Consider the following 22,786-nt stretch of genomic DNA (forward strand, 5'->3'; position numbering starts at 1 on the left):
CCCTGACATCCCTGCACAGCAATTTCAGTTTCTATTTTAAACAGTTCGGGTTGGTTGCTTCCCTGCCTTCCTGCTGGGTGTTTATAGTGAGGAAAATAATTGGTAATATTTGCACAGATGTGCTAGCACTGCAGCTCATCAAGGGCACCTTTACCCAGGGGACCCTGCCTGCCACCAGCCTTTCTCTGCCAGCCAGAGGACCCTGAAGGGGGTAACTGCAGGCCCCTGTGCCTCCCGGAGCCCCAGGCATAGGCAGAGCTGGGAAGCAGGAGGCCTTAAGGGCCCCAGGCATGCCCAGAGGCAGGCCTCAGCATGATGGCAGGGGGGCTTGCCTGAGTGGCAGGGACTGAACAGGATGGTCCTTCCTAGGGGGCTATGGGAGGGAAGTGCCTGGGAGTTGTTTCTGATTCCATTTTCTCCTGCAGAGCCTGAATTTGCAGCTGGGGGTGACATGGGGGGAGAAGAAAAGGGGGAGGGAGCAGGACCAGGGTTAAACATAGGAAATCACTGGCTTCTCCCTGTTCTGGAAACCTGGAGCCTTATTCTAGAGGGCTGGGAAGGAGGTGGGAATTGTCCGGGCTGGGAGGCAGCCTGCCCACTCTAGCAGGCCTGAACTGGAGTATACACTGCCCACTGTCCATTCCAGGGCCTAACCAGGTTGGTGATGGGGTGATGGCCAAGCGTGCAGGTGGGAGAAACTCCTCAGCCATCATGTCTTCTTCACCGCTTGAAATGTGCACACGCTGCACATGTGTACACAGTATTTGTGCACATGTGGGCTGTCCCCGTATGCACAGCCGCTTGCCTGTGCTCACATGTATGTGTGTGCACACAGGCAGGCGCCACGTGTGCACACATGTGCACACATGCTGGCATATGTGGGTGTGCGTGTATGCATCTTGGTTTGGATTCTCCCAGAAGCCGACCCAGAGACAAAGATTCAATTGCAGGTCGTTCACTGGGAGATGATCCCAGGAAGGGGGGTGAGGAAAAAGGAGAGGAGGCAGCCTCAATGCTCTCAAGCAAACTGCTGCTGTGAGCACCTGAAGCTCAATCCAGCGGGGAGGCCTGGGAGCCAGTGTAGACCAGGACTTCTTCTCCATCCGGAGGGCAGGGATCTGGGGCGCAGGTGTGGGTCTGTGCTCTCAGGAAGGCCGCTGGGGGCCAGGAGCAGCAGACAGACGTGGGGGAAAGATGAGACGCAGGCAAACGGGGAGGCAGACAAGGACAGTAGCAGGGCGCTGGGTGTTACAGAAGAGTTTATTACAAGGATAAATATACACAATAATGGGACATTAAAACTGCTGATCCTGGGCCTGTGGGAGGGGTAGGCAGAGCCTGGGGTGAGGGAGGACTGAGACACACTGAGTCCGTGGTGGGTCCACAGCCCCAGGCTCTGGAAGGGGTCCGGGCATGAGCAGGCCCCCAAAATCATGCACAGTGAGGTCCTACAGCTTGAGCCCTGACAGCCTTGCCTTTCGATGTGCTGCTCTCCTGCCTGCCTGTATGTCTCTAAAATTCTGGATGTTGCCTAGCGGCTGGGGTGTTGACAACATCTCTGAGCAGGGGCATCAGCAAAGAAGCCCCAAAGCTAACCAGGGGCCCACCACTGACCCCCAGCATTCAGAGGTGGGAAAACATTATTGGTCTTTGAGAGACAGATCCAACCTTCTTCTCTTAGCGGGTGGAGCCCTCGGAAATGGCTGCAGTTTGGTTCCAGCTCACATGCTCCAGGCATAATTCAAACAGCTTGGAACCACCTCTGGGAGGTCCCTGTCACATCCCTGTCCATGAATACTAAGGGTTATGGGAAAACACATCCCTTAGGTAAAGTCTCCTCATCTTTCTAGATCTTGTCAAAGGGACACCTCCTCCAGGAAGCCTTCCTGAGCCCTGCTGGCTGCTAAGCAGTCATGCTAGCCCTGTGTCCCTCCCCTCATTTACACTCAACTATCATCAGCGAGTGTCTCTCCCATTCCCGTAGGATGTAAGGCCCTGTGCTCAGTGGCTGGTGCGCTGCTGAGAGCACTTTCTCTTCATTTACCTGGGATGGTGTCCTCTCAGGGTCCCCCCAGGGGGAGCCCAGGAAAGGATGATGGGAACAGGGACCAGGGGCAGAGTGTGGAGCCCCATCTGGTCCAGCAATATTCCAGGACCTCTGTCATTGCATCTGCCTTTTGTTCCTGCACAGAGAGGCTCCAAGAACCTGGCTTTAGTGCGGAGTTTACATGCCTGAGACTCTTCTGTCTAGAATCTATAATATCTTACAAGTCCTCAGGAGAGATAAGCACCATCCAGAGCCAGAAAGAGCAAGGGGCCCCTGTGTCTCCATGTATTTCCCTGCTGGCTGACTGGGGTTTGCATCATGAGGCCAGAGGCTGGAAATGCGCAAGCTCAGGCTGTCCCCAGGGTGGAGACTCCTAGGAGCTGGAAGGACTGGGACAGGTCCCCTGCCCCCCAGGAACCCCTTTCCCGTCCTGTAACCTCTTGCTCTTTCTCTGTGGAGAGGTTTGCAGAGTTGGGTGGTGGGCTGCCTGAGGGCCGAGTTGCTCTAGGGAGTGGGCAGAATGGGCTGAGCTCCATGCTGGCATCAAGCCAGAGGTGGGCCCGGCCTGGTTGGTGTGAGTGGGCAGCCTGACCCTCTCCTGTTTCCCAGCACAGCCCGGGCTGGAGAGTGGCACCCCTGGCCCAGCTCTGGGACTTGGGGCAGTGGGCAAGAGGAGGGAAAGGTTGAGCCCTGCAGGCTGCAGCCTGGGAGACCTCCCCTAACAAGCCACTGTCACATCATGTCACAGCTTGTCTTCAGGGGCGGGCTTTCGAGTGAGTCTGCAACCTCAAGCCCCTCTGCCCCCTCTGCTGGAGCAGGGGAGTCAGGATGCTAGGTCCTACTGCCCACTAGCCATGACCATTGTGGGACATGTAAGCTGCCAGAGCCACCACCACAGCCACATAGAGACCGGTCCCCACAGCAATGGAGAGTGTGGCCAGGAAGAGGGCCCTGCGAGAGGTGGTGCTGGCCAGGCGGAAGTCCCCCTTGGAGATGGCCTTGCTGGTCTAAGGAGAGAGATGTGCTCATGAAGGGGAGCATCCCCATGCCCAGCAAAACATCCCCAGCCCGCCGGGCCCCTGACCCCCTCCTGCATACGCTTCTGCCAAGCCCTCCAGTGGAGGAAGGTGGCCAGAGCGGAAGGCCTGGGCCCCATGCGCTCTTACCCCCTGGGAGAAGTAGAAGGCAGCAATGCCCAGTGGCCAGAAACAGCAGAGCATGGAGAAGATAGTAAGCCCCAGGTGGTCCCTGGGAGGCAGCGTGAGGAAGTTGTCTTCACTCTCACTCTCTGTAGAGGTTGCATCACTCTGCAAAACACGAGCTGGGTTTGTGACGGGTCCAGGATCACCCAGCGGCAATGCTGCGGGGCCACAGGCAGTCTCTTCTGCTGCTGATGGGAGTGTGGGCCAGGCTCAGCGCTCTCCGCCGAAGCCTTAACAAGGACCCAATGGTTCCATCTTTAAGAATTTATCACAAGGAAAGAGTCTAAATATATACATACAGGCATGTTCATCACTAGATAGTAATTGTAAAAGATTAGAAACAGTCACAATGCCCAATGACCAGGAGGCTGAGTTAATCAGTGATGGAACCCCATGGAACCCTTTAAAATCACCTTGTAAAAAGATTAAATTATGCGGAGCAATGCTGAAATATGTTGCTTAGAGAAAAATCAGGTTATAAAACTAGGTACGGCAAGATCTCTCTTGAGGAGTAGGATAGGATAAAAACATAAATATAAAAAGACTAGAGGATCATATACTAAAATAATAATGCTATCTTCTAGTTATTTTCTGTATTAACTTCTTTCTGCATATTATTTGCATAATTAAAAAAACAAGAACAGCCCTGGCTCTGGTGTGGCTCAGTGGGCTGAGAAGGTCACAGGTTTGATTGCTGGTCAAGGCACATACCTGGGTTGCGGGCCAGGTCCCAGTTAGGGACGTGTGAGAGGCAACTGATTGATCTCACACGTTTCTCTCCCTCTCTTTCTCCTTACCTTCCCATCTCTCTAAAAGTAAATAAATAAAATCTTAAAAAAAAAAAAAAAAGAACAAGGACAACTATTTAAAAATTAAATAGTAACCCTGAGCTAGTGTCTCTCAAAGTGTGGATACTGCTTGTGTCAAAGTGTCTTTCTTGGGAACACATATTTCTGGACCCCAAGCCAGGCCTAATTAATCTCAACACCTGGGGGTGGGCCTAGGAATCTGTATTTTAAACACACATACTCACCTCCTCCTCCTCCTGGTCATCCTCCTGTCCTTGCAGCTCCTCTTGAACCCCATAGGACACAGTCTGGATGGTGACATCCTCTTCGGCCTGGCCAGGTTCTGTGGGCCCAGCCTGGGGCTCCCTGCTCTCTGTGAAGCTGGTCTCACAGCTGCCTGCCCCAGGCTCCTTGATCATGTCCCTCCCCAGGAGGCAGCTAGGCCTGTACCAGGCCTCCACGGCCAGATGCAGGGACCCTGGGTCCAGGAACTGGTGGGCGTGAGCAGGGCCAGCACCTCCCAGGAGGAAGGAGTAGAGCTTCTTCTCCTGGCAGGACCAGCTGGGCGAGGCCTCGGGGTAGGGGTAGGGGCCGTGGAGGTGGGCAGGGCTCCGAGGCAGAAGCGGGTTCTGTAGTTCACTGAGACTCTCCATCCTGGGGGACGGAATCTCGGCTGGCTGAGCAGTCCTCAGGGAGCCTGCTGGAACACAAGACAGACAGACAGGCACTGAGGCCAGGGCCCCGGGTGCAGGACTGGGAGTGGGTAAGAGCACCGGCTCTGCAGCTGGACTTGCCTCAGACCCTGCCTTTACCACTGGCCAGCTGTGGGACCTCCAGCTGGCTGCTTAACTTTTCACAAACGTCTCCATTTCCTTGTCTGTGAGTTGAGGATAACAGCTGTACCTTCCACCTAGACTTGGTTCGTTCATTTATCTCATATTTATTGGGCATCATCAGCTCTGTGCCAGGCACTGCACTGATGCCAGGGTATGACGGCGAGGAAAGTGGGAAGAAGGAGAGGAAGAGAGAGGCACACTTTCTTTGCGGAGCTTAGTGGCAGAGAAGATGGCTGCCCTGAAGAAGTACAGCAGGGAGTGTGAGAAGGTGTGACAGACTCACACAGAGGCGCAGGGAAGGCTTTGGAGCTGAGAGCTGAAGGAAGAGAGCGAGTTAACAAGGTGAGGGGAGGGAAGCACATTTCACGTAGAGGCCAGATAATGCCTGGTAGGTTTGAGAGCCCAGGAGAAGGCTGGTGTGGTTCAGGGTACAGAGGGAGGGGTGAGGCGGGGTTCAGGGCCGGACCATACAGCCCTGTGGGAGTCTAAGGGCGCTTCATGGGTGTTGGCAGGTGTGATAGGATGAGATCTGGATCTTGAAGCCTTTCCATGTCTTCATGTGGGGGAGTGGCTTAGAGAGGGCTGGCCTGGCTGTGACATCATTAGGAGGCTTTGCCATGGCTTCAGGTCAGATGAGGTGAACGGAAACTCAATGGGGAGATAAAGAAAAAAGAATGAGCCTTGGGAGATATTGGCAGGACTTGGTGGCAGGTGGGATGCTGGGTTGGGTGAAGATTTGTTCTAGGGTTGCATGGGACCATGCTCAGCTCAGAGCTCGGTACGTGCCACGTGCTGATGATCGTCAGGTCTTCCCGCAGGAAGATGCTGCTCCCCAGGTATGACCTCAGGTGCATGCACCTCAGGCTAATCTCCCGTCTAAGGCAAAGTTCGACTTTGGGAAGTTTCTATGGAACCTAAGGCAGGGCCTTAGATCTGGATTTGCACATCCTACCTGCAAGTGTAGACACATTCAAAGGCTGGAGTGTAGACACCCTCAAGGCCTACCTCTTCCTCCTTCAGCCAGCCCTGAGCACCTATTGCGCACACAGTAGGTGCTCAGGGCTGGCTGAAGGAGGGAAAAGCAGCCCTTGAGTGTGTCTACACCAGACACTGGGGTGTGTCAGGTAGAAGTAGAGTATGGAGAGAGAGAGGAGGGCTAGGCCAGGTGGCCCCAGGGACCCGGCTCTCTGCCTGCCAGGCACAACATGAAGCTAGAGGGTGACAGGGTCATGTGGTCATGTCTTGCCCTGCATTAATAATCCAAAGGTCAGAGAGTCAGTCCTACCCTTGATACTTCAGGCAAATTTTTATGCCCTTCTGAGTTTCCTGATCTGCCAGGTGCAGGTGATAATCCCTGCCCACCTTACAAGGTTGTTTTGAGGATTGAAAGAGATGGAAGCAGCCCAAGTGCCCATCAGTAGATAAGTGGATAAAAAAAGCTGTGGTACATTTACACAATGGAATACCACTGGACCGTAAAAAGGAAGGGAATCTTACCCTTTGTGACAACATGGAGGGACCTGGTAAGTATCATGCTAAGTGAAATAAGCCAGTCAGAGAAAGGCAAATACCACATGACTTCACTTACATATGAAATCTAATGAACAAAATAAACTAACAAATAAAATACACACAGGTTCATAGATACAGAGAATAGACTGACAGCTGTCAGAGGGGAGGTGTTTGGAGGGGCTGGGTAAAAAAGGTGAAGGGATTAAGCAAAACACACACACATGCACAATTCATAGACAAAGACAAGGGAATGGTGATGACCAGAGGGAAAGGGGAGTTGGGGATGTAGAAGAGGGTAAAGGGGAGACAAATTGTAATGGGAGACTTGACTTGGGGTGGTGAACACACAATACAATACTCGTATACAGATGATGTATTATAGAATTGTATGCCTGAAACCTATATAATTTTATTAAGCAATGTCACCTCAGTAAATTCAATAAAAATTAAAAAAAATAAAGAGATGGCAAGACTCAAGTACATTGTGGATTATGAGTGGGAGGGACTATTGCCCTTGCTTCTAGGCTTCAGTCTTCATCCGCGCAGGCTGTTTCCGGCCTAATGGTGAAGGGAAGAGTGGGAGGGATTTCTGCCCCTTGGGTTGGATTTATCTAGGGCCCCTACCCAGTCTTATTCCCCATCAGGAATTCAAAGCCTGGCAAAGGGCCACTTCTATACTTCTGTCCTAAGAGAAATGGTGAAATTCTAGAAAGCTTGTTCTTGGGAAACCTGAAGCGAGAGCATGGCTCAGGAATAGTGCCCAGGGAAATGGACAGAGGGATGGGAGGGGAAGGGCCAAGCATTGAGCATATGTCTGTGGGGGACTGGGCTCCCTGGCTGGCCTGCTGTGAGGGAGGAGGGCAAGCTGGTGCCTGCTAGAGGCAAAGGAGCAGGAAGAGGCTGCCCATGCCTCAGGCTCTGAGCTCTTGATAGGTGTGGCCTCCGGAACTGGGGTTTCAAGGATGTCTAAGGGAGATTCTTGTAGGGGCACAAAGAAGAGCATGTGGCCCAAGAGTATCCAACTCTTCAAGCAGGAGGGGACAGATGGTGCTGGAGACATTGGGCTGTCATGCCCCTAGGGGCTTTGTGGGTGCATTAACCAGTTGCAAGCTCTATTTGGGCTATTACCAGCCATGACAGGAGCTTCTCCACACGCAGAGATGGGCACACAGGCTTGGGAGGGGGTGGAGCTTAAGTCATGCTCTCCTGTGCTCACAAATTCAGGCGCCTCACTACTTTTCCCTCCTCCTATTTCACCAGAAGTGGAAAATGCAGGGAGCCCCTCAGACTACAATGATGCGGAGGGGCTCCTTCCTGCAGGTGGAGAGCTGGGAGTGCTCATGACAGAGGTCTTGTGGGGCCAGGCTTACATCTGGGCTCCTCTGGGCAGATTCCCAGCAGGACTGGGCAGCTTCTGAGCCCCTGCCATAGCCTCCCTTACAGCAGCAGATGTGACCCACAGATGTGGAGTTGAAGAGCACGTGACCATAATGCTCATGGGTTTGGTAGTCCATTCCTGACCCACCCCCATTAGTTCTTTGAGTTTTCTCATCTGTAATAAGAAGGGTTGAATTAAACGGTCACTGATATCTATAATGGCACTAACATTCCATGATCCCATAGCCTCAAGGAGCCACACAGTAGTGAAATCCTCTGACTCTGTAGCCTTTCAAGAGTCAGGGGTAGATGAGCAGGCGCAGAGCCAAATGAGGTGCAGAGTCTTCTCTTTCCCTGCCGTGAACCCTCGGAGTAGGTGGAGGGAGGCAAAGGAAAGGCCAGACATCTACTTGCCAGGTGAACAGTGAAGCTGTGGAATATCTCCCAGCTTCCCAACTCCCCTGGGGGTGCCCTGCTCCCAGTTCTGCCTGCCCCCATCTCGCCTACCCTCTGGTATTGTAGAACATGGTTCCCAAAGTTCCCCCAGCCTCTCCACCAGCTGGTCTTAGTTTATCCCCCTCTACTCACAGCCTCAAGTGTCCTTGTCACCATTGTGTGGGCAGGGGTATGAAGGGCCTTTCAGCAGGGGTAGGGTGGGGAGGACCAGTCCCAGGATCCTCAACGCAGATGAATGCATCCAACTCACCCCTGCCCTCTGCCCTGCTTCGCCAGGACGCCTTGGCTAGTCACTAGCCACTTGTCCAATCCCCCAGAAGGAAAAGAAGGAATTGGGCCCTGGAGCTCTGGAGACTGTGAGGGCATTTGCAGGGCACTTGTCCAGGGCAGGTGGGGGAGCTGAGTTCTAGCGCATCCTCCTGCCTTTCCCAGCCACCCTCTTTTGTCAAAGTACACCTGGCTAAGCTTCTGGCACCCAAGTCACACAGCCTTTCTGGATTGTGCCATTAGGCAAGGCTTCTCAGCGCCTCATTGCACAAAGATGTATGAGCCTGAGATTTCCATAATAGGGAAAAACTGAAAGTCACCTGAATGTCCAATAATCAGGGACACGTTAAATAAATTATGGCACAACAATGCAAGGTGGTACGAGGCCTCTGAACAGGTTTACAAAGACGAATGACATGAGAAAATGCTCACTGCAGATTTAGTGAAAAGGCAGGAATGAAAACGGTATGTGCATGTAATCTCAACTCCCTCAAAATGTCAATAGCAATTATCTCCAGGGATGGGAGCACAGGTGTTTTACCATTTTCTTTTTTACACCATGTTTTTTCGGTTTTCCACATTTATTTTTTACAATAAACATGTACTACTTTTAAACCAGAACAAATTAAGTGCATAGATTTCTTCTGAACCAAATTATCTAAAATTGGTTTAAAACTTCCCCAGGCTGGAGGGTTCCTTCTCAGCTTAGAGGCTGAGCACATTATCAAAGCCTATCCCAACACACACAGACTGGCACACGCGTGTGCACACACACACACGCACACACACACACACCCCCTCCACTTTCATATAGCGACCAAGCTAGCGGCTGCAGCACCTGTTCATGATGACAGCCAAGGGTCATAGTTCTCTAACAGATCATGTTCTCCCCATAACCTGTTAAGGTCACACAAGAATTCAATGAGTTGATTCCAGAGACCTGGCACTGAACTCTGGCCAGGAGGAGGCAGTGACCTGTCCCCAGGAACAACCTTCTCAGCCCTCGGCCTGGCCTGACCTTTTGGCCTGTTGCTTAGGGCTGCTTCTCCCTATTCCCTGGAGTAAGAGACCAGTTTCAAAGCAGAGCAATGTTCACCTCCACCTCTGCTGCCTGGTCTGCCCTGGACAGTTGTGTGCCTCCCAGGCGTGCAATACTGTGTGTCTGCCTTCTTGCTGGTGAGCATCCTGTGTGAGAGTGTGTGTATGTGCACATGTGTGTACACTCTGCCCCAGAGGACAGACATCAGCTGGATGGGATTCTGAAGCTAAGAAAAGTACTCCAAATTGTGTACCTGGGGCTACATGTCTGGGCCCGACAAAAGGAGAGGGAGAGAAGATGAATCTGCGAGGTCACAGCCCCTGGCTTGTTTTCTTTTGAGCTGAGAACCTTAGGTTTTCCAGTCCCTGCTTTGAGGATGGAGAGCACGCTGCCACTTCTCAGACCAGGGACAGGAAGCCATCCAGGAATCCACTAGGGTCCAATTACAGCTTCTCACTGGAATCCAACTACCCTGGTGTCCAATCATAATACAGTGTAACTTCAGTTTGCTTATCTATAAAATGTATGAAAGGAATGGAAGGTGTTCATTTTTTTAAAAAAATAATTTATTTGTTTGTTTGTTTATTTTTAGAGAGAGGGGAAAGGAGAAAGAGAGGGAGAAAAACATCACTGCGTGGTTGCCTCTCACTCGCACCCCCAACTGGGGCCCTGATGTGCAACCTAGTGAGGTGCCCTGACTGGGAATCGAACCAGTGATACTTGGCTCGCAGGCTGACGCCCAATCCACTGCGCCACAGCAGCCAGGGCTTGAAGGTGTTCCTTTTTAACAGCTCAGCTCAATATGACTCTGGGATTCTATAGGGAGAAGAATAATAACTTAACACATTGATATTTTTGCCACATGCCAGACACTGAACTGTTCTTAATGCTCATTTTGACTATAATCCTAGCGGGAGAATAAAAATGGGAGGGGGGCTTCCTCTTCTAGCTGTAGTAGACAAACTCATGTCACACGAAACCTGATAAAAGTAGCTAGAAAAGCATCAAAGAATCACCAAGGGAGCAAGAACTTAAGGGGTCAAGGTGCCAGGGTCCCAGAAGAAAGAGAAGCACAGCAGGGCGAGACTGACCCCTGGCACCACTTTCCCCTTCTTCTAGCAGTCTCAGCGGCTGGGGAGAGAAACCGGAGTTCAGGGCCTGTTAAGGAGGAGGGGACCCAGAAAACAGCCCCAACTTTCAACCTCTTTAGGGCTGCCCCTAGGAGTAGGCGCAAACAAGAAACCAGACAGAAAGCAGACTTTGAATCAGCTCCGTCCCTAATTGGATTAAGGTGATCTGCATGCAACCTGGCTGCCTGCCTGAAGCAAAAGTTGTCTTCAGGGCCGTGGCTCTGTGGTTCTGAAACTCCAGTGTGCATTAACATCACCTGGAGGACTCGTTAAACCCAGACTTCTGGCTTCCACCCTCACCTTTTACGATTCCAGGACGGGCCTGGGCGTGCCCGTTTGTAACAAGTTCCCAGTGATGCTGATGCTGCAGGTCCAGGGACCACGCTTTAAGAATGACTGCTCTTGCCCTGGCTGGTGTGGTTGGGTATCATCCTGCAAAACGAAAGGTCGTGGGTTCAACTCCCATTCGGGGCACATGCCTGGGTTGCTGGCCGGTACCCCGTTGGGGCGCATACAGGAGGCAACCAATAAATGTTTCTTTCCCTCCCTTTCTCCCTCCCCCTCTCTCTAAAAATAAATAAATAAATTCTTAAAAAAAAATAAGAAAGAAAGAAAGAACTACAGCTCTGAGCCCTCGCCAGGTAGCTCAGTTAGTTAGAACATCATCCTGATACGCCAAGGCTGAAGGTTTGATCCCAGGTCAGGGCACATAACAACGATCAACCAATGAACGCCTAAGTAAGTGGAACAACAAATCGATGCTCCTCTCTCTCTCTCTTCCCACCTCTCCCTCTCTCAAATCAATTAAAAATTTTAAAAAAAGAACCACTGCTCTGATAACCACTGAAAGAATAGTAAAAAAATGTATAACCAGTAAGCTAATAGATGGGGAACATAAAATAAAAAAATACTTGAATATCCAAAATGAAACAAGATAGAAAAAAGAATATGGAACAGGTGAGACAAATAGAAAACAAAAGTAAGATGTTCGACTTACACTCGACTATATCAACAATTACAAGGAATGTGAATGAAATAAAACTGCTCATAAAAGACAAAGTATATTACTGAACAGCATCGGGTCCTCCAGGTGAGCTGCGGGGTGGGGCTTGGAGTTGGTTTGTTGTACACGATACCTGGTGGGCTCTCAAGTACCTGAGAAGAGGTATCATGAACACTGTGTCAAAAAAGACCAAAGGGACAGTATGATGTGTGACTAGGAGTTGGGTCATATCCTTGGGATGGGGCCAGACCTTATCAGAACCCTGTAAAATCATAATTAGTTTCTATTGACTGCATGAAGCTGGCTATTATTATTTCCCATTTTTCAGATAAAGAAACTCACACTCAGAACTGTAATTGAGTCCAAACCTGGGCTTTCATTACGACGCCTTTCAGAGCCTCCCTCTGTGTAGAGGGTCATGATAAATGGTGTGGGTGAGAGAGGGTGAGGATTTGGTCTTACATGGGTTAAAACCAGAGACCTCAGTGAAGGGAATGGAAAAAGGGAGCTTTAATAAGAAAAGATTAAGAGATCTGGGGTGACTTAGCAGCCCAGGGGTGGCTGTCTAGATAACCTTAGGGTCTGGATTCATATAAACACAGGGCCCTTGTGGAGAGCTGAGCTACTCACTGTTATCTCTCAGCGCAACAAGAGAAATTGCCTCTCAACTGAAAGATAAAAGCAAGAAGTTCCCAGTAAGGCAGAAGATTAAATATAAATGATTAAAATCTAGGGAAAAGGTGAAACCTTTAACAATAGGTGCTAGACTACCCTCTAGTCAGATAATATGTAAACTGATGGCTTGGGGCGGGATCTGATGATTTGTGGCCTATAAGCAAGAGAGCCACCAAGTCAGCTTAGGGGCCTGGCTATAGCTCTTGCATCTGTCAGTAAAGAGAGAAAATCAGGGGCAAAGATGGGGGGTAGAGGGAAGCCGGCAGAGTCATAGTGGAGGGAAAGTGGGGGAACTTAGCTTTCCTTGCTTCAGTTTGTCTCGGGAAGCTAACACAATTAATTGTCCTTTCTTTCTCCACTGTCTTTAATAGCTCCTAACTCGCAATCCTTCCCAACAAGCATTTAAACATATTGTTTTTCTTCCTTGCTTAGAAAATAAATCAGCTGTGGTGATTGTAAAACCCGGCTGCACAGACTTTAACATTTCTCCATTGAGAAGTGGAGGTCTCTGTCCTCCTCTCTAATCACAGTTGGTTCGTGACTACTTCAACCACAGAGCACAGCGGAAGTGATGCTATGAGACTTCAGAGGCCAGGTGATGCAAGGTCATGCATCTTTCACCTTGCTTGCTGGGACACTCACTCTTGGAACCCTGAGCTGCCTGTACATGGTCGGGTTACTGAGGTCGCGACCATGCTGGCGAGGCTGTGTGTGGATCCTCCCAATGGAGCGTGCTGAGCTCCGTCATCCTCGAGGTGGCAGACACATGAGTGCAGCCGTCTCCAAACCAGCCCACCTGTCACCTGAACACCACTGGGTGACCTCTGTGCGTGCAGGAATTTCGAACCCCTTAAGTCCTGAGGTATAATAAAATGTCTTTTGTTTTAGCCACTAAATTCTGGGGCAGTCAGGTGGCAACAGATAGCTGGAACATCTTTCCTCAGGGTCATTTCCCTCTTTCAGTGCCTATCCTCTCTCTCTCCTTCACTTCACGCCGCATTTCTCGGAAGTATAGTCTCTGCGCACATCAGATTACCTCGGCTCCTGGTTCCAAAGTCACTTCCACAGGGAGGTCGTCCCTACCTTCTGAGTCTAGATGGAGGTTTCCTGGTTATCTGCTCTCCAGGCTCCAGCTCTTCCTCTCAAAAAGCTTACTGCAGTCTCTGCTTACACACGTGTGATTCATTGATTACTGTCTTTCTCCCTCACCAGACTGTGAGCTTCAAGAGGGTGGGGACTGCATCTGTCTCCCTTCTCCCCGAAGCCCCTTGCCTGGCATGTAGTAGGTCTCATGAGTGAATGAGTGAGCTAGGCGTGCTGAGACTCCCTCATAGGAAAGTACTTTCCAGGATCTGGGGTGAATGGAGCACATCTGGCCAGGGTACATTTAGTTCTACACAACAAACATTTCTTGAGCAGTTGCTTGGAATGCAAAAATACACGAGAAACAGTACCTGCTTTGAGGAGGGGTGGGGAATACAGACTAGCAAATACAGAATTTCAATACAATGGACTAAGCTGTGTTAGCAGCACACAGAGCACTATGGTACACTGATAAGGGAATCCTATCCAGGATGGGAGCGGAGGCCGTGGTGGGAACTACGAAGAGACTTTCAGAGCAGGTTCTGAGTCTTGAAGAAGGAAGATGAGTCACGCAGGTAAGACAATGAGGGAAGGGCATTTCTAGCAGAGGTAACAGCACAGAAGCATGGGGTATGGAGGAGAGGCCAGGGTGCTTTGGTACAATGTAATGAGGCAAGAGAGTGGGGGAAGGTCTTCTACTCCATACAGAGAAGTTATTTTCTGTGGGCAGCAGGGAGCCAATGATGGTTGTAGCAAGGAAGCAATATGGTCTTACCTGTGTTTTACAGCGCTCAGGCTGGCAGCTGAATGAGAAGGGAGGCTAGGAGGCCTGTAAAGAGACTACTGTAAAAATGGAGGCAGGAGAGGATGAAGACCTGAACCTGATCTATGGCAAAATGGGTGGAGATGAAGAGTCATACCTGAGGAATAGTTATGAGGCCAAATAAATGGAAATTCGTGGTTAACTAAAAGTGAGGGAGGGGAAGGAGCCAGGAATCACTCCCAATTCTCTGGCTTGGTCAGCTAAGTAAAAGATGACTCCACCAGCTGAGACAGAAAATCTAAGGGGAGGTCTGCTGGTTCGAGAAGGCAGCCTGAGCACAAACGATCCCCTCTTCTCCTTCTTCAAGTTCTATTAAAATGACAGGGCTTCTTTTTTTAAAGAATAAAATCATAACGAAATTGGAAAAGAGAAAAGAATAATGTCAGTAGGCCAAAAACATTGAGGAATTTCTGGGAGATAAAGAGCTGATGAAATTCGTTGGTGAAAAAAATCTGCAGCCCCAAACCCTAGAGGTAAGAACAAGTCCCATTGAAGGGAGAGGCCTGTTAGGGAAACAAATGTACCCAACTTCCAAGGAAATTCATACCAGCAGCCTATGCTAGTCAACACCTTTTTTTAAATTCACAAGTCTGAATGGACGCCAATGAATAAAGAATACATGAAAATAAAAGAAAAAGTATAAACAGAATTGACCAAATAATATCAGAGGCATCCAATTTACAGAAAAGATCTTTAAATTTTTTAACTATAATTTATAATTTTTTAAATTTATTTATTTTTTCAGAGACAGGAGAAGGGAAGGAGAAAGCGAGGGAAAGGAACATCGATGTGGAAGAGAAACGTCAACTCTCATATGTGCCTTGACCAGGAAATGAACCCACAAACTAGGCATGTGCCCTGACTGGGAATTGAACCAGCAATTCGCCTTGCAGGATGATGCTTTAATGAACTGAGCCACATTGTTCAGAGCAAGGTCTTTAAAACTTTTTTGAATTAATATTCTCACAAAGATATAAGAGGGTGTTGCATCCATAAAACAAGAACAGGCTGCTATGAAAAAAGAGGAATCAAAGGACAATTTGAGAAATTGAAAATAATTGTCTAAATTAAAAAAAAATTTAATGGAGAGACTTGATAATAGAATAGACACAGTTAAAAACTCTTTAATGTAAGAGAAAAAGTTAATGAACTTCCCCAAAATTATAGAGCAAAAAGACAAAAAGATGGAGCACATGAAATACAGTTAAGGGATATGGAGGATAGTCCCAGAGGTCCAACATCCATCTAAGTGGGAGGTTCAGAAAGAACAGAAAGACTGGAGGAAAATAGTAATTAAAGGAACAGAAGCAGAAAGCATTTCCTGAACTGAAAGAAAAGAGAATATTTAGCTTGAAAAGGCCCACCAAGTTTCAAGCTGGAAAAATGAAACACACACACATCTAAGAGTAGGATGGGGAGAAGTGGATGAGTTTGGTCTTGAAGTGCCTTTAGGATACCAGGGTAGAAATTCCACATGGCAATTGAATGTATGGAGTTGAAGCCCTGGGTAGTGGCTGGAGAGAGACTTGAGGATTACTGAAGGACCTATAGAGAGGGACGAGAAGAGAAGAGGACTGAAGAAGGGAACCCAGGAAAGAAAAAACAGCCAGAACACTTCTCAGCTCCCATGAAAGTCTTCTAAGGTGCTGTCTTCCAGGGGAAAAAAGTCTACCCTGTTTTCTATCCACTGCCACACAGGGCTTCCATGGGCTGGGCGGGCCTCTCCCTCAGAGCACAAGTCACCTGCCTGGGTGATGGGATTGTGACAGGGTGAAAATTGCTGGGAGGATTGAGCTGATGGCACCACTACTCAAAGTAGTTCATTTTCAGGTAGAAATCAAATTTTTATTCTCACTGAAACAACCTGTCTCTCCACTGAAACAGCTCGTTCCCAACCACTTACAAGCAAACAGAGCATCTGATGGCAGAAGATAGCACACGTAATGAGGAGTTAAGAGCAACGGGCCCTCACTCCCTGCCTGGTTTGCTTGGGGTAGGGGTGGAGGTGGTGGCAGCTGCAGGGAGGAGGAAGAAGAGAGAATAAAGGATGAGGCAAGAGAAGAGAGAACAAGGATACAGAGAATAGGGATGAAATCAGTCTTTATTGTCCCTTGGCTTGTAGCAGAAGAGACCTTGTACTAGGCAGGATGCTTAAGAAGGGAAAGGGGTTGGAAAATGCCACATGTTTAAGGAACTGAAATGTTTCTTCGTGTCGAAGTGAAGGCTGTTTCCTCTGTTTCTTCCTGCCTGGAGTGGTGTACTTTGGGGCTGGAAGTCTCTCCAGCATGCACAGATGAATTGGTCTTTGAACCTGAAGGTAATTACTAATGTGCAGATTTCTCTATTCTCTTCCTTTGTCATGTTGTATGTGCCACACAGGGTAAGGAACCTGCATATGTGTATTTCAATGTTTCAATCTCTTTCTTACATGTATACACACACACGTCTTTCCTTAATGACATTCATGTCTTCCTCTTCCTCAGATTTCTCTCGCCCCCAGCCCCAGATAACCAAGATCACCCAATCATGTACCCAGCCAACTCCCTTCTTCCCTTTGAAACCTTGCAGAGGGGTTCAGAGTAGCAGCCTCAGCAGGGAGGGGGGCAGGAGGGGAACACAAGAAAGAGCCAGTAGGTAGTTTTTCCCTGCTGGGAGAGAAGCCAGATATGTCTGTCTGGTGACCGGAGATGCGATGAACCCTGACAGTTCTAGGGGTAGGGTGCCCAGCAGACAGCTGTAGGAGGAGGGGTGCTGCATGGTTCTAGCCCCAGCAGAAGGCCAGCACCCCCACAGACCAGTCTTGCAGAGAATAAAACCCCTCTCTATGGTTGTTGCTGCCACTGCTGCTGTCACTTTGTTATGAGGGTTAGTGACTGTCCATTAACTCTGAGGAGCTGATTCTTGCCAGTGCTGCACCAACAGCTGGGAGCCAGAAAGTGCTGACATGGGGGAGGGGGCCGTGATGGGTGAGTAGGGGAGGTCGCTGGCGTGGCTTACTCAGCTCTACCCAAGTGCCAATTAGCTTAGGTTTTTCTGCACATCAGCCAGGCCTGCCACAGTTGAGGAAAATTATTGTCACAGAAGCTCATTTTGTTTTTATATTAAAAAATGCTCTCCCAGGGATGGATCTTTCCTGACTGTCCCCCGCTTCAGTTTTCTTAGGAGGGGGATCCTAGTCAGACAGGGTTCCTAGGAAGAGATGGCCAAGGACTGTGTCCCTAGCCTTTGGCTACTCATAAGGGATGTTATGGGGGGAGTGCTTTCCTGGCCTCTTGGCTTGGAGACAGGAGCCCTTCCAGCTCAACAACTCTGTACACACTCATGGCGTTCCCAGGAAAATAAGGAAGAGTAGGGGATCTTAAGAAAACATTAAAACTGTAAATGCCTTTTCCTAGTTCTTATCTCTCTATTCCACTGCATTCATAAAATCCAGTTCTTCATTAAAAGGATATTAACCCACTCTTCAAATCAGGCTTATAAAGCTGGTATCCTGTGTTCAAGGAGAACTTAGGGATTTGTAGGCTCGGAACAGCCCTCAGATTGCCCCACAGAACATCAGAATAAAACTCATCTAGTTTAACCCTCTTTTACAGAGGAGAAAACTAAAGCTTACAGAGGGGAAGGGAACTGCCTGAGACAGTCATTGAAAGATCTGGGACCAGAGCACAAGGCTCCTGAGTTCCAGTGAAGTGTTTTTATTCTGAGATATTTTAACACTTCATTCTCTTATTTTACACCTAATTAGTACTGAGTCCTTACTATCTTCCAGGTACTATGGGGAAGAGGAGCTGTGGAGGGAGGCAAAGAGATGAAAAAAAAAAACAAAAAAAACCCACAGTCTTTGCCGTCAAGGAGCTGTCTCCCTAGATCTGTGATTCTTGGGGGGGAAAAAAAAACAAAGCTGTGAGTCAGACTCTCACCTTATATTGTCTTCCATAGGTGATGATGGAAGGGGAGGAGGGGAGAGAACCCTTTTAGTGTCTCAAGATTCACGGGTTGGATTTTACTGCTTCTGGGACCCCAAGGAGGGCAAGGGCAAAGGGAGCCATAGCCAGGCTGGGAGAAGAGGGAGTAAGGGTGACAGTGAACAGGTCACTGGCAGCAGGGCTGGCTGGTGGATGGAAACAGTGATAACAGCTCACACTGGACTTCAGTCAGGTACATCTTTCATTGAGTCCCAAGGAGGTTCTATGCGGTGAACAGAGCAGCTACCTTATCTTCACATGAGGGTTGAGGAAATTGAGGGTCGAAGAGTTTGGTGACTGGCCTAAAGCCAATAAGCACCAGTGTCCAGCCAGGAACTCCTACTCTGGTGCTCTTTCTACCACTGGGATGAGAAGATGAGGATAAGGCAGTGGTCAGCTACAGTGACAGGCCAGCCTTCCTCTACGCGGTTTTATCCTGATTGCTATATTCCGGCATGCAGAGAACTCTGCTCTGAAGAACTGGAAGCACTTTGCAGGCCTAAATGAGCTCATTCAGCTCACTCTTGCCAAAAGAGGAAGGACTCCAAACAGAGGTTCTGTCTAGGGTCACCAGCATTCAGGCACCTCATAGAAAACAGGATTTACGTCGTCCCACTCTTTGCCCTCAGGCACCAAGCAGTGTGATGCAAAACCAGCCTCCTTCCATGAGAGTCAAGAGGGCCACAGGAAAAAATGAAGGTATCTTCTGGTACCTCCTTCCTTCCCTAGAGAAATGGGTTATAGGTCCTGAGGGGCCTGGTCCATCCCTTGGCCCAAGGGTCATTTCCAGGGCCAAGAAATCTGATGAGCAGGGTTAGGGGAGGAGAGGGAAGCTGTGAAGCTGGTTCAAATTTCTGTAGCGTCGCAGAGCCCTGGTGGGTTCGGGGGGTACCAGGAGTCCTGGAGACTCTCACAAGCGTTCCTTGTGCGCAGGGTGTTTCAGAGCTGCCTGAGGTTGGGGTCAAGGCCTGGCGGTGTGGGGTCAGGATGCCCAGGTGCCTGTCTGGGCCCCAGTCCTCAGGCCCCTCTCACCCTGTAGCGTGAGGGGTAGGGATGGACTTGGCGCGTTGTCTGGCGGGGTGCGCACCTCTGAGAAGGGCCCCACTGCCCTCCCCAGCTCAATCCCGGCTCAGCGCCTAGCTCTGCGCTCCTGTGCGCCCCAGACGTCCCCTTACCTGTCCTGTCGAGGACGGTCCCGCCTCCTTCGCGGGGCTTGGGGGCCCGGCATGGGCCGGTGAGCGACGGCGCCCCGCCTCGTGGCCACGGCGGAACTCCCGGGAGGGCACCTCTGCGCCCTGCTCCGGGTCACTGCCTCCGCCGCCGCCGCCGCCGCTTCAGCACAACGGACAGCTCCCGCTCGCTGCCCGCCGCTGCCGCCCGCCCCGCCCGGCGTGGTCTCGGGAGCCCCGCATCCTGGCCCGGCCCCGCCGCCGCCGCCGCCGCCGCCGCGCAGCCCACAGCCTGGCCCGAGGCGGCTCCGCGCCGACTTGGGAGAGCAGCCAAGAGGGTCCCCCTCTTCCCTGCCTCCCGCCGCCGCTTCCCTCTCGCCTCCGTGCTTCGTGCTCCCTTCCACCCTCCGGAATCAGCCCACCAGGCGCTCCGGACCCAGCGCCGGGGCGGGGCGGGGCGGGGCGGGAAGCCGGGGGAGCCCAGAGGAGGCGGCGGAGCGATGGGCGCGAGGCTGGAACGGGCTTCTCTGTCTCCTGGAGCCCAGTCGCTTCTACCAGCCCTTCTCCCCACCTTGCTCCCGTGCTACCCCGAAGGGATGCGAGGTCCTCGGGCTTTCTGAAGCATTTTTGGAGCTCCTAGGCGCCCAAGCCCCGAGTTTTAATATTGATATGCCCTAAACAGAAAAACAAGCAAACAAAAAAGCATTTATTGAGCGCCTACTATTTATCAGACACCATGCAGGTTTTTGTTTTTAACCAATATAATCTCGATTAATTTTTAAACACACACATTTTAGTCATGGAGACCCTGGGATCACTGTGGCAACAGTGCTGTGCTGGGAAATGCAATGGCTTTAAAGACCATGAACCTAAGTTTTGGTCCTGGTGCCCCACTTATTAACTATATAATCTTGAGCAAATTACTTAACCTCTCAAAGCCTCAGGTTTCTCATTAGCAAAATGGGGAGCTGTATCCACCGCATAGGGGGTCATATGAGGACAAAGCAAGATGATGCATCTGACACATTGGCTCCAGTTAGGCCCTCAGTGGGTGAGCAGTCCCCTCGGTTCTCCCAGAGAGACCTGAGCCCTGAGCCCACGGCTTCCAGCGGCTTTGTTTCCCCAACTTTGCGGCTCTTCAGCACCCCCTCACTTCAGTTTTCCTTTTGTAGCATGGGGACAACCCCATCTTGAGTGTTATGAGTGGATGAGGCTATTTTTCACCCTCCATCACAAGGTCTTAAGTCTCACCACAGTACCAGGAGGTTGGGAGGGGAGAGTATTTTTATTTTATGAAAGTAAGTAGAGGTCTGCAAAGAAAACCCTAGAGCAGGGTGAAGTTGAGCAGGGGCCGGGGCTGGCATTGCATCCAAGGATGCCACAGCACACTGAACAGTGTGGGCTTCCAGACCCCTCCCTACCTGCCACATGACACAGGGTGTCTGGAGCAGTTCCATTTAGCTCCCAACAGGCACTGTCTGAGCCAGAAGCCTTACCCACCCCCACCCTCTTGTCATGGAGCTCAGGTCCCCTCCTCTTCAGGGCTGGGCAGAGAGCTCCCTCAGCCTTGTGGTCTGTCTCAGGGCTGGTACTGGTGTTTAACCTGTTGGGTGTTAAAAAAAATTCCTGCTCTTATTGCCCCTGCCACATTAGAGGGGTAGTCCCTAGGTTAGGAAGGCTCTTGGACAGACCACTCTACTGAGGCCCTTTCATCATCTGTACCCGCCCCCCCCCCCCCCCCCAAGACACTGTTCTCTTGAGTCTCTCCCCTCTTGTACCTTTGGTCCTCTCTGGCTGTGCTCTCACAGGGGCTCATGGTCCCCTACTTGGCCTTGGCCTCCTGCTTCTTCTCTCCCTATCTTGGCTTTGCTCCACATCTGGGCTGCATACTGAATTACTAATCAAAAGGATAATAAAAAAGTCACTGAAGCAAAAGCCGCATGTAAATTCCTAATACTAATGTTGATAATTATATGCTGTTGCCTGGAGGGAAAACTTGAAGAGAGGCCATTGGTATTGTGTCAAGGGCCTTAGCCTGGGCACAACGAGACCTGAGTTCTAGTCTGGTCTTTGCCATTAATTGGCTGTGTGAATTTAGGCAGCTACCTAATCTCCCTGGGCCTTTGCTTCTTTAGGATTCTAAGCCTCTTCAGCAACTTTGAAGAAACTGTGGGGCAATCAGCACCATGTGAAATGTGTGTCAAAATGGTGGACTAACATACAGTAAGAGTTTCCTTTGGAAAAATTACCTCTTATCCCTCACGAGATAGAGGGGTTGGCTCAGAAACTGAAGGATCTATAACTAGGTCAAGTTTTCATTCCATTTTCCACTCCCTTCCTTTCTCCATCAAGCATGTCCTGCTTTGTAAGGAAGGTCAGACTGCCACTAAACTCTAAAGAATACAAAGTATAAACCCTAGTCTGGGCCCTCGAAGGAGCTGCCATGAGGTAGAAAGACAGGTTAACCAGCAATTCCAGCACATTGAGACAAATGCTATTTTAGGGTAAGTGAAAAGTGCCCAGAGAAGGAAACAATTGGCTCTGCCTGGGAGGTCCCTGGAGGCTTCTTGGAGGAGTTGACATTTGAGCTGAGTTTTTCTAAAGGATGAGACATTCACCAGGAAGATCAGGAAAGGAGGAAATTCTGGGTAGAAAGGCTGAAGTGAAGAAAGGCTGGTGAGAAAGCTACGGTACCGTCCAGGAAAAAGATGGTGAGAACAAGGCAGAGTCAGTGAGACGGAGAACAGGAGATGGGCTTGAGGCACCTCTCGGGGAGAACAGAGCGGAGAGATGAGTTGTGGGGAAGGGCTAAGGCATCAAGAGTAAAGTTGGGGCTTCCTGCTTCTGAGGAGCTAATGCTTCCTGTAAGAGGGCATAGGGAGGGGAACAAACTCTGCTTACCTTGTAATGCTGTTGAGTGCCTTAAATCCCTCAGTTGCTAGGTTTTTACACTGTCTGTTTTAATCTTATTCTACCTTTAGTTTTTAGGAATTTTTCTTTTCTTAAAGTATATTTTATTGACTATTTTGTTACAGTAGTCCCAGTTTTTTTCCCTTTGCTCCCCTCTGCCCAGTACCCCCTTTCCCTTCAGCAATCCCACACCCCTTAGTTCATGTCCATGGGTTGTGCATATAAGTTCTTTGGCTTCACTCTTTCCTATATTATTCTTAACTTCTCCCTCTCTATTTTGTACCAACCGATTATGCTTTTTAATCCCCGCACCATATCCCCATTTCTCCCCCTCCCCCCTCCCAGCTGATAACCCTCTAAATGATCCCCATACCTATGATTCTGTTCTTATTCTGGTTTGCTTAGTTGGATTTTGTTTTTATTTTTTAGAGTCAGTTGTTGATAGTTGTGAGTATGTTGTCATTTTAATGTTCATAGTTTTGATCTTTTTCTTAAGTAAGTCCC

General features: G+C 49.9%; 1 protein-coding gene across 2 annotated transcripts; it reads right to left on the minus strand.

The window, feature by feature from the left end:
* Window positions 1-1,241: 1,241 nt before the first annotated feature.
* SYNDIG1L (synapse differentiation inducing 1 like) lies at window positions 1,242-19,434 on the minus strand. Of its 2 annotated transcripts, none has more exons than XM_090272092.1 (4): window positions 19,379-19,434; window positions 4,283-4,737; window positions 3,214-3,354; window positions 1,242-3,054 (listed from the first exon to the last, which is right to left on the minus strand). In XM_090272092.1, exons 2-4 carry the CDS (start codon window positions 4,688-4,690, stop codon window positions 2,896-2,898), a joined length of 708 nt encoding a protein of 235 aa, XP_090128218.1. In that variant the 5' UTR covers window positions 4,691-4,737; window positions 19,379-19,434; the 3' UTR covers window positions 1,242-2,895. The 2 variants fall into 2 exon arrangements, with proteins under 2 accessions (XP_090128218.1, XP_090128219.1); XM_090272093.1 differs by having other exon boundaries at window positions 4,283-4,734; window positions 19,379-19,431.
* Between the last annotated feature and the right edge of the window lie 3,352 nt (window positions 19,435-22,786).

The sequence above is a fragment of the Furipterus horrens genome, unplaced genomic scaffold, assembly GCF_987537825.1.
Source record: "Furipterus horrens unplaced genomic scaffold, mFurHor1.1.pri manual_scaffold_3, whole genome shotgun sequence".
NCBI lineage: Eukaryota > Metazoa > Chordata > Mammalia > Chiroptera > Furipteridae > Furipterus > Furipterus horrens.